The sequence below is a fragment of the Micromesistius poutassou genome, assembly GCF_964030765.1.
Source record: "Micromesistius poutassou genome assembly, chromosome: 23".
NCBI lineage: Eukaryota > Metazoa > Chordata > Actinopteri > Gadiformes > Gadidae > Micromesistius > Micromesistius poutassou.
In genome coordinates, this window is record NC_140293.1 from 2,219,365 (window position 1) to 2,238,889 (window position 19,525).

General features: G+C 48.0%; 2 protein-coding genes across 2 annotated transcripts in view; one reads left to right on the forward strand and one right to left on the reverse strand.

Moving 5' to 3' along the window:
* Positions 1-348: 348 nt before the first annotated feature.
* rela (v-rel avian reticuloendotheliosis viral oncogene homolog A) lies at positions 349-13,406 on the reverse strand. Its single transcript, XM_084487326.1, has 11 exons — positions 13,187-13,406; positions 11,321-11,365; positions 9,684-9,820; positions 8,027-8,172; positions 7,331-7,422; positions 5,481-5,615; positions 4,804-4,908; positions 3,518-3,733; positions 3,181-3,261; positions 2,570-2,653; positions 349-2,234 (listed from the first exon to the last, which is right to left on the reverse strand). The coding sequence occupies exons 1-11, from the start codon at positions 13,197-13,199 to the stop codon at positions 1,258-1,260; spliced, it is 2,031 nt and encodes a 676-aa protein (XP_084343452.1). The 5' UTR covers positions 13,200-13,406; the 3' UTR covers positions 349-1,257.
* A 1,053-nt stretch (positions 13,407-14,459) lies between these two features.
* Positions 14,460-19,525, forward strand: part of LOC311368445 (serine/threonine-protein phosphatase PP1-beta catalytic subunit-like) — a 13,234-nt gene continuing 8,168 nt past the window's right edge. Inside the window, exon 1 of the mRNA XM_084487251.1 lies at positions 14,460-14,552. Coding sequence (XP_084343377.1) covers positions 14,501-14,552 — 52 coding nt within the window. The 5' untranslated portion in view covers positions 14,460-14,500. The remainder of the gene's footprint in view (positions 14,553-19,525) is intronic.

Consider the following 19,525-nt stretch of genomic DNA (forward strand, 5'->3'; position numbering starts at 1 on the left):
AGGGTGAGGAACTGTTAGACGTTATCTTGTGCTTTAGGCCGTTGCAGAACAGTCCCCAGACTTTACCGTTTTCTGTTTGTACTTTGGACGAAAGAGAAAGAAAGGTATGAGAGGATGTGGGCTGTCCATTTCCTCCATGTTTACATTTGGAGATTGTTGATTTTATATGTTGTATGTTCCATGTTCCATTTAAAACATGACCCGAGATATGAGGCGAAATCCTTATTTTCGATAGAAATGTTTGAAGAAAAGACGTGCATTGCAAGAATCTATTTGTTATGACGATGGACGCAGACGCAACTTGAGAATACCGACCCATCTTGTACGTTCTTAGGTGTATGAATAAAAAAAAAAAAATGCATACTTTAAACTGCTTGCTTTTATTTATACAAAATATGACCCTTTGTCATTCATCTCATTTCAACGAGGCAGGTGTTTTCAGCAACAGGCAGGCTACAGCTACTGCTAAGAGAATGTGATGCAGAAGTGAGGCTGAATTAGTATCAACGTCAGGACATCTTAAAACGGATTGTCAAACACATACATGAACAAACATTAAACATGTCAAGATAACACCGTTAACTGAATTCATTAACACAGGCATTTTGTGTTGTGTGTGTGTGTACAGTTGGAACTATTTACAAAGGGACACTCATCCTGATTGTCCCGTGCTGTTAAAACTGCATTTTCCTCAGTATCTCAACCCCGTTACAAATGAATACATGCATTAAAGAAATGACTTAACGGCCCACATTTAAAAATGTATACTATGGTACATACATGCGCCTATGGGATTCACTGTATCCAGGAGCCTGTGCAGTTTATACCTACATTTAGAAAATACCAACCACAGCAATTAGGCCCATTTTTCGTTAACATAGGCGGAGTTCACCTAAACAGATATCAGAATTACATTTATATCCACCAGAGCTAATCAAGGTGGTCAGAATAAAATGATAAAATACGGAATATTGCAAATCAATGAATCTTGATTATAACCAGTAATTATTTTCCGATTGCCGAAACCTCTTAATTAACGATGACTAAAGTGTCTCGGCGGCGCGTCAGTCCATCCGGTCGACCCCTACTCCCGACCCGGAGCGGCCGCGTTTGTTGACATTCAGTCTTGCCGAACTTTTTTCCCGAAGAGCGCTCTCCGTGGGTTGCGCCTTCATTAACCGTCAACGCGTGGGCGGGCCGCTCGGGTCAAAAAAAAAGAAAAAAAAGAAGGTGAACGTGATTGGACGACGCCCGCCGTCACTCGTTCAGGATGGACAACATGCGCTCCTCGTCGGCCGACGTCAGCACGTCGTACTCCTCCAGCAGCATGGGGTTGTGGCCGCCCAGGCCCGGGGAGCTGGGCATCATGGCCTCGCTCTGCAGCAGGTGGACGATGCTGTTGGGGTAGTTCATCCACGTGCACCCGGGCATGGCGCCGGGGTCCGTGGGCGTCTGGCTGCTGCTGGGGGTGCTGCTGGTGTTCTGGGAGGAGGAGGAGGTGGAGGAGGAGGAGGAGGAAGAGGAGAGACCCGCGGGCTGCTGGTGCTGCTGCTGCTGGTGGTGGTGGTGGTGGTGCTGTTGTTGTTGTTGTTGTTGTTGCTGGTGGTGCTGGGGGAGGGCGGAGTGGGTCGGACCCCCGGGGGCCCCCCCGAGGCCCCCCTCGGCCAGGAGCTTCTGGCTCAGCAGCTCCTCGAAGTCGTCCATGATGCCGTCCAGGACGCTCCCGTTGCCGAAGCTCGGGAACTCCGGGAGGTCCTCCACCCGGAACTGGGAGGAGGAGGAGGCGGAGGAGGAGGAGCAGGGTGCGGGCTGCGAGGAGGAGGAGGAGGAGGACTGGGAGGCCATGGCCTCGTGGCCGGCGGCGGCGGCGGCCGCAGAGATGGTGGAGAAGGTGGGGTAGGACATGTCCTCCAGGTCCGACAGGTTGACGGTGGAGAACTCGGTGTTGGTGGCGGCGGAGGCGGAGAAGGGGGAGGCCTGGCAGAGGCCGGGGCCCGCGGTGTACGAGGAGGGCAGCAGCGAGAGGGGGACCTTGGGCAGGGGGGCCACGTTCCACAGCTGGCTGACGGAGGTGATGGAGGAGGCGGCGGCCGGGGACGACTCCACCTTGGAGGCGACGGAGAAGAGCTGCCCCGGCTGGATGTAGGAGAAGGGGGAGGCCTGCTGCTGCTGCTGCTGCTGCTGCTGCGGGGGCTTGGCGACTCCGCCCATGGGACGGACTGCAGGGTTCACTCCTGGGGGGGGGGGGTTACATTATAACCACGGGTTGTTCGGTAGCACTAGAGCAAACACGACTTACAAGGAAGAACGACAACAAATGGAAGCATAATAGAACTTTGAGGTGCTGTGAAACCAAGTTTCTAAAAAAAACAATCAGTAGGGTAGCATTAGGGGGGTCATTGGTCGATTTCTGGGAGCGCATAAAGACCAGAGACACTTTTCGCATTTTGCTTTTCTCCGTTTCCAGCATAGTTATGACTTCAAAACCCCACACCTCCCCGCATCCCTTTAGCTTTTGTTGACCATCGTGAGTCCTTCCCTCTCCCCTGACACGGGCCCACAGACCCACCTGAAGGGACGGCCATCGTGGGCGGTTTGGCCTGGACCGTCCTCCGCGGCGCGGCGATCTGCCGTCTCTCCTGGGGATTGGAGACTGGAGAAACGAACGCAGGTTGGATGAAGGAATATATTCACTTGCCGGCAGACGTCACGAATGCATTGTGAAACTGATAGAAAGCCTAAATAAGCGTTTGTTTGTTTTTTCCACCTGGGGCACGGATACCACCAGTGGTACACAAGGGTACTGCAGGTGTTTTTACAATTACATTTACAATTATAGAAAAATAATAGATAATTGAAAATAAATATATTATACATATTGTTGGGTAAGTATAGAATTATGGCTTGTTCTAATTTGTAAAATATTGTCGCCTCCGGCATTCCATCATGTTTTACATGATGTTACGTGTTCATTTGTGTTTGCTAAACAAATGGAGCATAAGCAGCGTTGCTGGCAGCCTTCTTGCAGTCATAACTGGGCATATAGGGGGCGCTGGCACCCTCTGCTCAGCCATGCATGTGTATTTACCCATGAGAAAACATTTGCATATGAGGTGGGCCTCATATGACTCAAGTCAAAGGTTGGGAACCGCTGCCCTAAAGCAAACAAGGGCAACCTACCAATGGGCATCATGTTGCCTATCTTCAAGTTCTGGAGGATTTCTCCCGTGCGTTTCCTCTTCTCCATCAGCCGGTACTCATCTGGAGAACAAGGAAGGCATTTTAATAGGTAATATATTTTACAAAAGGATCCCGTAGATTGTATTCAGCAGCGACGACATGGAAAAAAGCTACAGAAACCGTCTTCACTCCCTCGTTCCTTATGCATATATATTCATACTGGAGTCCTGCAGGGTTTGGGCGAGGTGGAGGCTTGACCGGGGGGGTGGTTAGAGGTTAGAGGTCAGAGGTCAGCGGGGGGTTTGGGGGAGGGGGGGGGGGGGGGGGGGGGTCTTACCGGGGTCGGCGGGGAGGAACTGGAAGTCCACGGGCTCGCTGACCTCGCGGTCCGAGGGCCGGCGGAGCTGCATCTTGACACTGACGGCCCCACACAGGTTGGCGTCGTGGTAGGCGGGCGTGCGGAACACGATGGCCACCTGCCGGTGGACGTCGGCCTGTGAGAAGCTGCCCTTGCCCTCCCACGAGTCCTTGAAGAAGCGCACCTCGATGTCCTCTGGGGAGGGGGAAGGAATTAATTTGGTTATTTGAAGCCATGCGCTAGTGTGCAGGATCTGAGGTGCCAAGCTAGCGCTTGCTCCTCACCCCTTCCTCATCCTCCCGCTCCAAGCACGGTCAACGAAAGGTAACACTAGATCTCTCTATGCTGCTGTGGTGCCGGGGCAGTGACCCCTGACCCCCCGTAGCGTTGGAGTTAACGTCCACATGACAGAATGGGTTTTGGAGCGTTTCAAACTGAAGAACGTTTCATATTGTACCTTCATATTGTGTCAACGTCAGGAAAATCCATCCATTACTTATTCATTACGCACTTCAATCGTCACTGGACTAGAACACGTTTGTCAGCACATTGTCCACTTCCTCTGTGTTTCTAAGAGGGTTTATGGTGTTGGACGCTCAGCAAAAACACCTGCGTTTAATCACCCCCAATGTCTGCTGCAATTTTTTATTTCTACTTTCGAGTGGGCACAAAGAAGTGACTTCCTCCACCCTTTGTCTGGTCACTTCCTAAAAGCCTCGGTAAACACAGCCTGGTGAAGAAGGCAGAGTGTAAAGTGGTGTGAAATCAAATCAGCCTACTGCTTTGCCTGGAGTGGGAGTGTTGGACTCTTCGGCCAAAGGTACTGGGTTCAATCCCCGCCAGCGTCCCCAGTCAAACCAGGAGGTGACCCAGGTACTGGGTTCAATCCCCCCCAGTCTAACCAGGAGCTGACCCAGGTACTGGGTTCAATCCCCCCCAGTCTAACCAGGAGCTGACCCAGGTTCTGGGTTCAACCCCCCCAGTGGCGGAGCCAGAGGGGTGGCCGGGGTGGCACTGGCCACCCCTGGAACCCGATTGGCCACCCCAGGTCCCCCACCCCACCCCCCGTCGACAATCGCGTTCGCCCCCCCCCCCGTCGACAATCGCGTTCGATCCCCCCCCGTCAACAATTCAATATGGACCCCCCTATAAAAGCCACGGCCACCCCCTTGCCACCCCTTGAAAAAAAGTCTGGCTTCGCCACTGAACCCCCCCCCCCCCCCCCAGTCTAACCAGGAGGTCTCCACGGTGGTGGCCAGCCTCACCTTTCTGCACTTTGTCACACAGCAGGAATATCTCGTCTCCTCCCTTGCAGCTCCCAGAGTGCTTGTTCACCCTGCAGATCTTCAGCTCGGCTGTGTTGGGGGCGCCTGAGAGAGAGAGAGCAAGAGCGAGAGCGAGAGCGAGAGCGAGAGAGAGACGTTTCAGTGTGGTTGGGTGGGTGGGTGCAACTGTTTGTCTGTGGACATTCAAGAGTGTGTGTTGGTTTAGACTGTGTGTACTTTCACTTTCCTGCTGTAGGGTAAGTGTGCGAGTTTCTGTGGCCTCTGTGCCTCAGCGTGTGCATATGCGTGTTTGTGTAGAATATGCTTGCACTTTAAGTTTCCACTGTGTGTGTGAGTGTGTGCATGTATGCGTGTGTATGTGTGTGTGCATGAGTTTTTTCAGTTTCCATGCTCTGTGTGTGTGTGTGTGTGTGTGTGTGTGTGTGTGTGTGTGTGTGTGTGTGTGTGTGTGTGTGTGTGTGTGTGTGTGTGTGTGTTTTAGGGCAGAGTGTGGGTGGGTGCGGACTACATCTGTACTCAGCTTATTCTTACGTGTGTGTGTTAAGTTTCAGTTTCCACATTGTGTCCGTGTGTGCACATTTACAGTTTCTTCTCATGAGGGCGCACGTGTGCACGTGTGTGTGTGTGTGTGTGTGTGCGCGTGTGCGCGTCCTCACGGTTGTCATAGATGGGCTGGGAGACGACGGGCTCCAGGCTGAGTGTCTCCCCGGTGGGCAGGGTGACGGTGGCCTGGACACACAGACGCACCGCGTTCAGGTCAAACTCCTCCTCCCATACCTTGGCCTCCGGAACTGCAGGGGGGGGGGGGGGGGGGGGGCGAGACACACACACACACACACACACACACACGTGTCGGACACCGCTCACTCGTTCACGAGAACGGGCACGTCTCAACACCGAGTGTGGTGCACCGAGTGGTTCTCTGTATCAGCGGTTCCCACCGGTTGACCACTTTCACTGACCACCTTGTACGCAAACAGTAAACACAAGATAATACACATTGGCTGAGCAGAGAGTGCCAATGCCCCCTCTATACGCGTTCCTGCAAGAAGGCCGTGGAAAACGGCGGGGAGATAAAGTCACCAACGCTGCTCATGCTCCCATTGTGCTTGTTTCCAATCACAAATTAACACAAAACATAAAATCGAAAACATTGCAACGGAATGCACAAAGCGACACTTATTTCAGAAATAATCAGAGGCCTTAATATTTACTGGACAATACTTATGATACATTCATCTTCAATGATCGATATTCTTTTTTTTCTACTGTTGTAAACAAGTCTATTCCAGGAACAAACCACCACATACCACCTGCAGTACCCCTGCGTCTAAAGAAGGTTGAAAAACACTTCCCTATATAGTGCACTATTCGGGGCCCCACCACTTTGAAGGGCTGTTCAAAGAGTCTGCACATCTGGTTTCCCTATATAGTGCACCACATACCCCACTACCCTTCACTATCACTTCCCATGAAATGCACGGCGTGCATTTTCATCCTCATTGGATTCAAAATCGGCACATCAGGTGACACCTCACGCGTGTCCCGATGCTTAAGCGACCGATACGCGATTTTCCGGCTCATAAGACTTTTCCGGATCATTAGTGTCCGAAATCACACCCTGGACGGGTACCAGGGTGTGATGGTGTTCAGTGGTTCCCGAGGGACTGAGGAATGAGCGAAGCCAGTGGCTGTTTCCAGACCGGCCACAGAGGAGGGAAAACACGACCCGCCACAGCTGGGTGTGTCCCGGGTTCAGGGCCGCCCCATCCGACGGTAATCATCGTATCCTTCCGCCAAAGCCACAGCGGAAATCCCTTTTGTTTGCAATAACAAGGCTGTCGGTAAGCGGCGACGGGGAAAGGGCTAAAATAGGTTAATTGGGGGAAATAACATTCTGGGACACGTTCCCAGTGGTCTTTTCAGTGGGACATTTAGGAAAAGTGAAAGCCAAGTATGTTCTAGTCAATGGACGCACAGGGAGCACTGGAGTCACTATATTGCCCTGTCCTCCGTGTATGTGTCTGTGTGTCTGTAGAGAGAAAATATCCCTTTTGGCTGGAGGTTATCCAGTGAATGTGTGAACTTTATGAACTTTGCACAACGTCGTGCAACGCCACCCAGGTCATCGTGTCCCTCAAACACACCTCAACCCCACGGTTATTAATCTGTTATTAAACTGTAACCTAAAAAGTTGAACGGTTTCAACTCCACCCTTCCTAAGCTCAAGACTAAACCTTCCCAAACAACTCAATCTCATCGTCACCCTCACTATCCATAAATGTTTATGATAAGATGTGTCACAGCAGAAGGAAATTACAGTAGAAAGCTCGTAAAATGAATGTAAGTAACTGATTTAACAAGAACAATAAACCTACATCTCTCTGAGCACAGTCAGACTGAATGTTTTCAGTTGCTCCAATATCGACGGCACGATTTGACTGCACTCAGCGCCTAACCACGGGAAATGAGAGGAATGAATCAGTGAATGCATGTGAACGCTTACTGTTGTAGGGGTTGTTGTTGGTCTGTAGCCTGCAGGTGATGGCCTCCGTCACGTCTTTCTTCTTCACACACTGAATGCCCAGGTTCTGAAAACTGACGGTGAGGCAACAATAACATTAGTGTGAAATCACCGGGCAATTCAGAGCCAAGGCACCAAAAGAAATTCCTTGCATGTCAATTATTTGTGTGTCTACTTGCCCCCCCCCCAAAAAAGTAGACATTGATTAATGGGGACTTTCAGTGTCACACCACAACTTGTAGATGACTACAGGTGATTCCCCACTTGTGAACTTTGTTTGTTTGACTGGTGTGCACACACACACACACACACACACACACACACACACACACACACACACACACACACACACACACACACACACACACACACACACACACACACACACACACACACACACACACACACACAATTTTAAAGGGCCCTTATTTTACCTATTGGTGGTTCAAAATCGATCCACTAATGACATCACAAGTGGAAGGCTCTCCAACCCCCAGACGGTTGGTACAGTCCAACAACAGCAGGCCTACCGGTTGGTACAGTTCAACCAGTTGGTACAGTCCAACAGCAGGCCTACCGGTTGGTACAGTCCAACAGCAGTGTGAGGGGACCCCAGGTGACCCATCTGTGATGTCACCAGTGGCTACCCCCAGCCGGTGTGAGCGCGCCCCGCCCTACCTGTGGACGCGCCGGGCCTGCAGGTCCGCCTCGTAGTAGCCATGCTTGCAGTCCTTGCCCACCAGCTCGTGGGGGTGGGGCTTGTGCGGAGCATTCTTGGTTACCAGGGAGATGCGGACACGCAGCGGCCCGCTGTAGTTGTTCACCTGCCAGGAGGGGGGGGGGAGCACACACACGCACACGCACACACACGTAATTCAACCTAACGTTTTTTTTTACCTTCCATTGTATCGTATAAAGCTCGCGTGGTTCTATGTTGTTGTTGTTTTGGTTGCCGGTTGCTACGCTCTTCGTTTGTTCTAAGATCAGAAGTGACTGGTACGCTCGTCATCAGTTGAGGTCAAAAAATACTAGGGCTGGGCAAGTTAATGTGTCAATTACGCGTTAACACAATCATATATTAACGCGATTAATACAAATCGACTCAGTAACGCACTCTTTTTTTTTTCTTTGATTTTGAAAGGTTTTGCCCACAGAATGACAACATTCATATCAGAAATCATTTTCGTTTTTAGTTCCACTTACTTCACATTCAATTACACTTGCAGTAAGTGACTGCCTGTTTACAATTCCCAAATCTGTGGTCATTCAACCCACACTGAGTGAGTCAATAAAACTCCCTCAAGATCATGGTCTAGTAGTGGTTTTTGCTTATAAAGTACATGTGAATGATAATGTGTGAGTTTGTGTGATTGTGATTAATCGTGAGTTAACTCACCAATACTATGCGATTAATCACTTTTAATCTTTGCCCAGCCCTAAAAATACATTTTAAAACTATTAATAGAGGGAATCTAAAACAAACTAAAAAAGGAGAACTTAGTCAAATCAGACCCAGTCATTCAACAACCCACACCAAACAGGGAGGATCTACAGTCTTTTGGGTCATGATGTGGGCGTTAGGATCCATTCTGTTTTTGATGCTGAAAATAACCTAATATGACTCCTGGAGTCGGAGTATTGTATTACGAAAAATCTTTAAAAATAAAATTAAAAAAAGGATATGAACATAATAAACCCCAGATTATGCATTTTCTAGGACCTCAACACTAAGCGCATTTCACTGCTATAACCAAACCCAGATGCAGGGGGAACAAAAAAAAAATTAATTCATAAATCTGCCACCATCACAGCCTGGGGTTTGGACAGGGACTTTTATCCAGAACACTATGAGGACCTGAAGGAGCTCGCCTAGACTCCCGAGACCACCCAGACGTTATACATTTGCAATGAACATCAGTCTGCCTTTGGCTCCGCAGCAACTGATCCTCCTCTCTTTGCTCTCGCTCAGGGAGAGATCTCCTGCGTGGCAGCATGGAGCACCAGGCCACGTAGCGCTAACCTTACACTAAACCGGTTCCAACATACCGCTTCTCATTTCTGATTTTAAAAAAAATCGATCGATCGATTGCACCGTCGATTGTTCCACTTTCCTCGGGCGCCCCCTCCATCGTTTCTGAAACCTTGCAGACCCCTCCTTTCTTTGTGGTGAACTAAATATCTCCCTTTTAATTGCGTTGTTTTTTTGTTTTTTTTAAACAATTAACAATTCATTTCGATTTGACGATTTGTCCTTTGAGAATCCAGTGTGAACGTGTGGCCATCCCACACAGGTTGTGGCGGTGGGGGGGGGGTCTGAGGACCTGAGGGGGCTCACCCTGATGGCCGGGTGCGTCTTGGTGGTGTCGTTGGTCTTCTCCCCGGGGATGCTCCCGGCCGAGCGCCCCTCACACTTGTAGCGGAAGCGCATGCCCCTCGCCTTGGGCTGCTCGATGATCTCCAGGTAGGGCTTACCTGGGGTCAAGGGTCAGGGTTAGGCTGGGGAGTCCTCAGGTGAGATTGAGCCACCGTTATGCGGAAGCTACGTCCCAGTTATGTCAGAGTTGCGCCAAAGGTACGTTAAAATGGGTCAAGTTGAGAGACATGGGTTAGATGGGGGGGGGGGGGGGGGGGAGAGATGGCGAGAAAGATGTTGAGATTGCAGAGTATGGGTGGGAATCACAGGGTACCTCAGGATACGCGATGCATGGCCCAGGATACCGATAATAACACGATACAGCGATTGTTGGACAATCCTATAATGATACATCTCCGATATATGTCTAACGATGAATACAAAATGACCGTTAAAAAGTGCTGGATTTGTCTTTATTCATGGTTCAAACTGAGTTTTTCAGTTACTCCACTTTTGCTAGTTAAAGGTCCTATGACATGCCACCAGGTGTGAGTGTGATTAGCCGTAACAGACAGATTTTCAAAACGGCTTGTAACGGCTAATCACACTCACACCTGGTGGCATGTCATGGGACCTTTAACTTCAGGTTTGAGTTTCCCTCGTTCATGTGTTGAGCACCACCTCGAGTGGCAATGAAGTAGGGACTCTGGGAGCAGGGAAATCCTTTAAGAGCGCCTTATTTTATGGATTAAAATATCAATATTTGGCACCAGCGTATCGATTCTCGTACAGCATGAAGAAGGGCTGTATCGATACTTTGTCCCACCCCTATTGCAGAGGGCGAGAGAGTGAGAGGTGTTGAGATTGCAGAGAGAGAGAGCGAGAGAGAGTAATGACAGAGGGAACAAGAGTGAACAGGGCGGGGTTTCTCACTACTGCTCTGTCTGACCGACACAGAACAAGACAGCGCTAAAGACAAAGACAGAGCAAGACCGAGGGACATACAGAGAGAGAGAGAGAGGGAGATTGACCTGTGATTGCACGTGACTCAGTCAGTCAATAGATCCCATTTTTGTACATCAAGCTCTATTTATTTATTTGTTAGCGAGCGTCCTGGGAGTTAAACACATGCTGCGTCGCCATGTTTATTTGAACTCACTCCAGGGCAAAGCAAATCATTGCACTGCATCATTTCCGCTTGCCAGAAACAAAATAGATGACAAGGGTGCCAAACATGTGAGTGTGCGTCTGTGCATGTGTGTGTGTGCGCCACATTCCAGAAATGCTTGACAGCAAATAGGGTCTTTGTGGGGGAAAACTCAGTCATTTATTATCAATGCTGGAATTCATTAATTCAGCCAGTAGTTGCCAGCAGGGCGTCTCACTATTCATTTATCAGACTGACCCACAAAAAAAGTATCACGACATAGCTATGAAATGTTGTAATTTATCAAGAAGCATCTGACTCAGTTGGTTAAAGTGCAGTCATGACAACAACGTTTTAAAAAACGCACTGGCAGGAGAATGCCACTATTTGCACGAAAGCTTCCCCTTCTTGGACTTCTGACACAAAATCCCTCTATACAAGTAGCAGGTTTTCTGGAACAAATTGGTCTTACTTGGCTGTTGGTTGATCTGAGACTGCTGACCCCAACCATACACCGCTGTGGAGAGAGGACAAAGTATCAGTCATATGAATGTGTTTGGGTAAAGCAGATTCTGCATTACACATTGAATATCCACATTTCTTCTGTTAGTCACAATCAGGGATATTACCAACTGTTGTTTTTCTTGTAGTTGCTTTTTAATTTGTTTCTTGTTTTTTTTTGCGTGATGAGTCGTCTTGTGTCTTTAGAATACATAATGATGGGTCGTCCTTTCCAAGTAAAAGTGCTCCTAGTTTGCTGCAAACATGCGATTCCGTTTCAGATGATCAAAAACAGTACTTGAATCTTTTCCAGACAAAAAAAAAAAGACTTCACTGTCGGTGATGACTTTGATGACTCAAAATATTTGACAGACACTAAACGAGTCATCGGAAAAAAACAAGTGACAGACGAAGACGACAATAGCCGTAGATCTGTCCGTGACCAAAATAAGAACTGGTATTGATTCATGAGTGATATGACACTAGACCACGTATCGGATATCTGATGGGACCCAAGCTCTGATTCAGCCCTCCTTTCATTTCTGCTCTAGTTTGCTCTTATTTTGGTTGTGAAGCCGGCCTTACCGGATGTGTGTAAATGGTTGAGATGGAAAGCTTCTGGTTATCATTAAGGTTAAAAAGGGAGGGCAGAAAACAAGCCTTAGCCTTCCCATATATGCATACTTTCTCCTCAAATTCAATGAAAGACTAAGAATAAGAGGCAGGGATAATGGCAGGTTGGATGACAAAACAAAAGGTGTAATCATATTGGTGTCACCTCCCCTTTATTTAGGAAAAACGATCCAGTACCCCATTGTACTTCCCAGTGCTCCAGACTGGTTAAAGTTACACTGTGTGTGTGTGTGTGTGTGTGTGTGTGTGTGTGTGTGTGTGCGTGTGCGTGTGCGTGTGTGTGTGTGGCCAACCCTCCATCTATTCTCTTTAAAGTTACCTTTTTTGGCTAAATATATAAAAACATCAGAGTCAAGTTTTCCTATTCAATCAAAAAACAATTCACTTCCAAGTTATAACATATCAGTCTCCTGTATCTTTTAAGTATTTGTTATTCATATGAATTAACAGAATAAAGGCGATGGTCTTGGCATAGTACAATCTGAATAAAACAAAACAAAAAGATACATAGCCATTTGCTTGTAATGTGGATATAGTCTTATAGTGTGTCACTGCACCTCAAAACAGATTTAACAGTTAGTCTAACCTGTCAGTGAACAGAGATTCAAACACCCTCTCTACATCTAAAAAACACATTTAAACACAACTTAGAGATATGAGAGATATGAGATATTAACATAGAGATCATAAAGATTTTGTTGGCAGAACCATTACATTCTCAGGCCTCGGTATTACATATAGGCCGTACTAACACTTATATGGGCGCAAAACGGATGTTGTGAATTTGGAGCCAGCTTGTGGTGGTTTATTTATTTATTGGCCTTCTTGTGGGGCGGCAGCAGCAGCAGAATCGGCGCATGTTAGTCCCCAGCCATGCAGGCCTGCCCAGTCCGCCTCTGCTTGTTCAGCCAAGCACCACAGACAGGTGTCACGGCGCAGTCACCGGTAACTTACGGCAACAACCGATCAAGAACCGTCGTTGACTTGACACATTTTTTTGGTCGACACATAAACGCAAACTTCCGACTGTCTGTCAAAGGAGGTAGAAGACCGAGAAGTGCTCTCCATTTGAAACTGACTCCTCCTGCGCCACTTAGCACAAAGCCAACGGGGGCTTCCCCTCATCTCGGTCTTGTTACGCGCAAATAAGCGTCCACCAAACATGCCCAAACTCTCCATGCAACAGCGCGTTATGTCCACCTACCGTCCGTGATCATAGCTCAGCTCCGGGTGAATCCTATCCCGGGAGAATCAGTGGATCAGTCGATCGACTGTCGTATTGGGGTATATGGGTGATGTAACCACTGCAGCTACACTCACACGCACCCACACGCACACACACATACACACAAAAACAAGTTTCCACAAAGTTCTTTGACAGTGGTTTTTTTCTGAAGCCTCCTTGCCTTCACTTCGGACGAGACGAGCGCAACAAGTTAACCACCGCCCACCAGTGTTGCCAGATTGGGCCCGATTTCCCCGCACAATCTGGCTAAAGCGCGCTGCAGCCAGGGTTGCCAGATTGTGCGGGAGATCTGTCCCGATCTGGCAACCCTGCCGCCCACCCTCGCTCTCGCTCACTTTGCGGAAATACCCCCATTATGACGCACTTTAAAGGAGCAGACAAATAAAAGTCATGTTTTGGGAGAGGCTACCGACAGCACTTAAAGAGTGGGGCACTTACCCGATAAGATACCAGAGGAAGCGTTTGTATGAATGACATCAATCGCAAATGTGGATTTATATGACATTTGGATTATTTTCTATGAATATCAAGAGTCGATTCTTGATTAAGGCCGATATGATTGGGTTTGTGAAGGGTCTAGTTGACCTTAGTATGGAGGTCTATTATAAAGGTCAAATTGGATGTCAGTTAACCTATTTCAAAAGTTACTATCCATTTTTATATACAAAAAACATGTCCGGCAGTACTATGGCTTAACCACAAGGACGCGCCAAAAGTCAAAATATCATAATATCACCAAGGCCATCAATATTTTATATTCTATTGCATTACATTAAAGTAGAGAATGATTGCATCGGGATTGAATAAAATAAGAGCTGCATTGGGTTTAACATTCCACATCGGATATATGTATTTCAATTCAGCTTTATTGTATTTTACATATATGAATAATACATTTAATATAATCTAAGTTTGGTTTATTGTGTGAAAAGTTGCAAAACTATAACGTATTACACGTTTCAGAGGACACACACACACACACACACACACACACACACACACACACACACACACACACACACACACACACACACATACGCCCTCCTCCGCAGTGTGTGTGTGTGTGTGTGTGTGTGTGTGTGTGTGTGTGTGTGTGTGTGTGTGTGTGTGTGTGTGTGTGTGTGTGTGTGTGTGTGTGTGTGTGTGTGTGTGTGTGTGTGTGTGTGTGTGTGTGTGTGTGTGTGCGCGCGCGCATTCCGGTACACGGAGGCGGCTGCTCCCCACCGCCCCCTGCTGGCAGCACCGCCTCCTACCGCTCAGCTCACTACACAAATGGCGGAGGGGGACTTGGACGTGGATTCGCTGATTTCCAGGCTTCTAGAGGGTGAGTTTCACTTACTTGTGTTCACGTTGAATTGTTTGCCGGAGAGAATGTACACATGGACGCGGGGGTGTGAGGGGACCGATCGGGGGTATCGGAGGCTTGCTGTGCTGGTTGTTTAAAGGGGGGTGTTGAAGCTGGCAGTCCCGACTCTCAATACCAAACATAGGCACACCTTTCGCCCCAACCACCGCCTTCCACCGCTCCTGTTATAATGTCCTTTTTCTATATGGCAACAGTGTATTATAACAGGGAGCAATAATGTTGATAATTGAGAAAAGGTTTAGTTGTTGAATGTAGTATAAAGTGTTGCATTCTATCAGTCCTGGTCAGAAAGTTCCTGAATAAAGTCTCACAGACACAGTCTCTCTTCAGGGAATGGATTCAATTCCCAAACCTTCAGCCTTAATGTCATCTTTAAATATAGTTCCTATGGTGTCTCTTCTCGTTGATATAAAAGTGGCACAATGAAAATCCTATCTAGAGAAGTTACTATAAAAAAAAGCTTAATGTGTGACATGCGGAATACTAAAGTGAAATCTCAGGATCCTATGAGTTTCTGGTCAGCTGTTTGCAATAATAGTGTAAAGATGGAATTCAGAAGTAGGCTTCTTATGAGGGATTACATTTTGTTCGGGACACTTTTGGGGAAAAAGCTCTCTTTAAACATGTATTCTAGTCTCAAGAGCCTGTGTTAAGAGCACAATGCAGTTAATAGTATTTGGTTTGGTCAACAGTGTTTCGATGACCACTGTCTAATACAAAGACAGTGTGCTCTCTGTCTGAGGAATTATGCATGCACACACACACACACACACACACACACACACACACACACACACACACACACACACACACACACACACACACACACACACACACACACACACACACACACACACACACAGTAATGGAAAAATACAAATTTTTGCAGCCCACACAAATCAGCAAACCATGTCCAGATCAACTGAGACTTTGCATATCTTATTCAGCTGATTAGTGATTAGAGGTTGTATGTTCTGTTGTTGACATGTGGCGTGTTTTTACTATTATTAATGATAATGGTGTTAATATTGGATGCATAAATACTTTTTGTAACTCCAATGAGAAAAAAAAAGACAATTCACATGCGTTGCCCTTCAATAGAGTGTGTATTACCGTTGAATAGTGAGTAATGTGTTACAAAGACTTCAAGGAAGCAGCTGTCTTGAACCTCCTTCTCAAAACCTTGGAGAATTCACTCAGTATCCATCGATGAATCACCAATCCATTGTTGATACATGTTTGTTGATACTTCTTTTCTTTTTCATGTCTTTAATATATTATCTACTCTGTTACATGGTGACCCTTCTCATGGCTGTTTCCTCTGAACTTCAATGAACTGAACAAAACTATTATTTGTTGGAAACATTGCTGTGTCTAGTTATCTGTGCTCGGTATGAGGTTAGCATACCGGCTAGTATTAGCGTCTTGTAGCATCTCTGAGACAATAATAGCAACCCTTAGAGTGTGTGTGTGTGTGTGTGTGTGTGTGTGTGTGTGTCCCTTACCGCCAAGCAAGCCTCTCTGGTGATGGCTGATGTCACTCTCTCTCACTCTCTCTCTGGCTCACACACACACACAAATCCACGACTCACCTTAAACCCTGATTTTGGCGTACAGTGTGTGTGTGTGTGTGTGTGTGTCTGAGTGATTAGTACCTAAGCTGATCTCCCCCAGGGAACAACCCAATGTTAACAGTTTGGTTAAATCTTTTCCTGTCACCACAGTGGATTGCAGCAGAGCTTCGTACTTAAAAGTTGTTAGATGGCTTTATAACACAGAACACACTCACCGACGCAAAAGACTGCAGTCGGCGACTGGAGGACAGCAGAGTGTGGGCGGGATGGAGAATGACCTGTGTTTGAATTTCTATCTATTTCTTTGTTAGTCGCCCATTTATTCAACTCCAGCTCATTCCCTTTTATATTTGATTTTGGGGAGTGTGCACAAAATTGTGCGTGCGCGGGGGGTGGGGGGTGGGGGGGGGGGTGCGTCCCTGTGTGTGTGTGTGTGTGTGTGTGCGCATGTGCGTTGTCTGCTTGCACAATGTTGGCCTAAGTCGGTCCTACGGCCGAATCGACCGTTTCCGCCGGCGACCACCTGCGACAGTGCCTTGCTCAGGGTGCCTCACGTCGCCGTTGGTTTGGGGCCGGTGAGCCTGAGCACCTCGCCGCATCCCAGCAGGCCGTGTGTGTGTGTTTGTGTGTGTGTGTCCTCGGGGCCCCTGAACGCTAAGCCTTTGTAAGGCCAGCTTTACCAGCACCACCACCAGCACCACCACCACCGCCACCATCACCAACAGCAGCAGCAGCGGCTATACAACAACAGCAGCTCTGTGTCCTGGCTGGCATGGCAGGCAGGATTCTGTAGGGCTCCACCCACACAGCACCCTGGCTCTAGAGTGGGAGGGAGGGAGAGGGAGGGAGGGAGGGAGGGAGGGGGAGAGGGAGAGGGAAAGAGAATAAGTGAAGGAAGGAGGGGAAAGAGACGGAGGGGCGAGGGAGGGAATGAGAATGCGAGATGAAAAGAGAGAGAGGAGAGAGTTAGAGAGAGGGGCCTATGAACAGAACGGATAGGGACGGACAAAGAGTGAAAGTGGAAAGTTCAGCTATTTAAGTTTCTTTCTTGTTGGCCAAAGACGTGAGCTCTCGCCAACATGAACCCAAGCAGCCCATGACAGGGAGGGAGGGAGGGAGGGAGGGAGGGGTCCCTTTGAGCTGTGATATCACAGCCGTCCACCTCCAGCATTCGGTGCTGATGCTTACGCCCCCTCGCGTTACTACAGAGCAGTCATACCATGAACCCATTTGTTACTCACTCCAACCCATACACATGCTGTACTGTGTGTGTGTGTGTGTGTGTGTGTGTGTGTGTGTGTGTGTGTGTGTGTGTGTGTGTGTGTGTGTGTGTGTGTGTGTGTGTGTGTGACACTGCAATGGAATCAACAATAATGCCAGAGCATCTTCAGGCAAAACACACACACACACACACACACACACACACACACACACACACACACACACACACACACACACACACACACACACACACACACACACACACACACACACACACACCTGAGACGACGCACGACTGTCCCCATAGCTTTTGACCAACAGACGATGAACATTTGGATTGAATTGAACTTTTTACTTAAACTTTTCTTTTTCACCGTCTCTGTTTTCGCTCTCTGTTGTTTTGGTCTTCTGTCCGTCCTCTTATGTTCTGTCTCTCTCTCTCACCAGCCTGTTTTGTATTTACTCGAGTCTCTCACTTGTGTTCTCGTGACACAAAGACGGCCATTATGCCGCTTGACATTTTGGAGGCGAAACAAATGTGCCCACAGAAAGAGAAACGCAGCTCTGAGATCGCATGGCTGGGATGGTTCTCCCCCTCTCTCCCTCCCTCCTCCTCCTCTCCCTCTCCCCCTTTCCCTCTCGCCTCCTCTCTCCCTCCAGGCCTCCTTCCTAGTCCCTATCCCTCTCTCCTTTTCTCTCTCCCCCTCCATCCCTCCCTCCCTCCTTTTCCCTCTCTCCATCCCTCAATCCTTTTCTTTCCTCTCTTCCTCCCTCCTTTCCCCCTCCGCCCCATCCTCCCTCCTTTTCTCCCCCCTTTCCCTCTGTGTTAGCAGTTTAGTGTTTTGCTATTCTACATTCAAAGTGGTGGTTTGGGGTCAACATTTTCCACTCTCCTCGTTCTCAGAGCGAGCGCGAGAGAGAGATAGAGAGAGAGACTTGTATTGTCTCTCTCTCTCGCTCTCTCCTCATTCTCGGAGAGAGTGAGAGAGAGAGAGAGAGACTTGTATTGTCTCTCTCTCTCTCCGAGCTCCAAGTGTTGGTTGTAGCTGCAGGGTGGAGGGTATGGCTGGTATGGTGGTTGCCTGGTTTTATCCTCACTATCATTCTGGTGTGGAGGACCAACCAGATGGGGGGGGGGGGGTAAAAACCCAAATCCTGACGATGCAGATGTTTCTGCAGAGTCACACCTGTTTAGGATTCACCCTACCCTCTCTCCGGCTCCCCCAACCACCGTCCTCCATGACGACAGAGGAGCGGAGCAAGTGGAGTTTCAAGGACACGATTTGTTGCAGGTCCATTTCAACAACAATGTGTCCAAACTCTTAAGCATATTAGTGTCTGAGGACAGAGCTAAAAGGTGGTGGCTGATAACATTCCCCCCCCCCCCCTTCCCCCCCTGGGCTTAGACACACACACACACACACACACACACACACACACACACACACACACACACACACACACACACACACACACACACACACACACACACACACACACACACAACACACACACACACACACACACACACACACACACCTACCTGTGTGGCTGGTTGTCCTTTTTCTTTGACAGCTTTTGTACAAGCCCATTTAATTGTAAGGCTGCCACTCACATTCCCTCTCTGTTCTGTCGTACCTGTTCCACCCTCGTGTGTGTCACCGCGTCTGCATAGTTTGGAGTGTGTCCTTCTGGGGCGTCCTTAACGTGGGTGATGCAACGCAGTTCAGCTTCGCTTACTTTGGCTGAACTGGATGGGATGGGATGGGTCAGAATATTCGATTATTCGATTATTCGTTCCCGAGGGTCAAAGCCAATTTTTAACATTTGGACCGTTAACATTTTTTCCCATTCAAATAAACAGGAATTAACGGACGGAACTAATGTTGGTTCTGTAGCACTATTCGTTTTTTTATTATTATTAATCATGTACAGAAAAACAATATACACAATACACAAGCATAAATATTAATATATATATGCATACAACACAAACACTGATCACTGTTAAAGTTAGTTTTTTTGCGTTTAAGATATTAAGTGATTTCTTGCCGATGATCCATGGCTGCCTTTGTGAATGTCGGCACACATTGAATAATCGATTATTCGGTCATACCACCCACTGATTATTCAACC

Bases quoted from the DNA above. Each gene is read 5' to 3' on its own strand.
- rela (XM_084487326.1), bottom strand. The intron at 7,423-8,026 runs GTAGGGCGGGGC...CCTCACCGTCAG, and splicing joins CAGGCCCGGCGCGTCCACAG to TTTTCAGAACCTGGGCATTC. The intron at 5,616-7,330 runs GTAAGCGTTCAC...CCCCCCCTGCAG, and splicing joins CAACAACAACCCCTACAACA to TTCCGGAGGCCAAGGTATGG.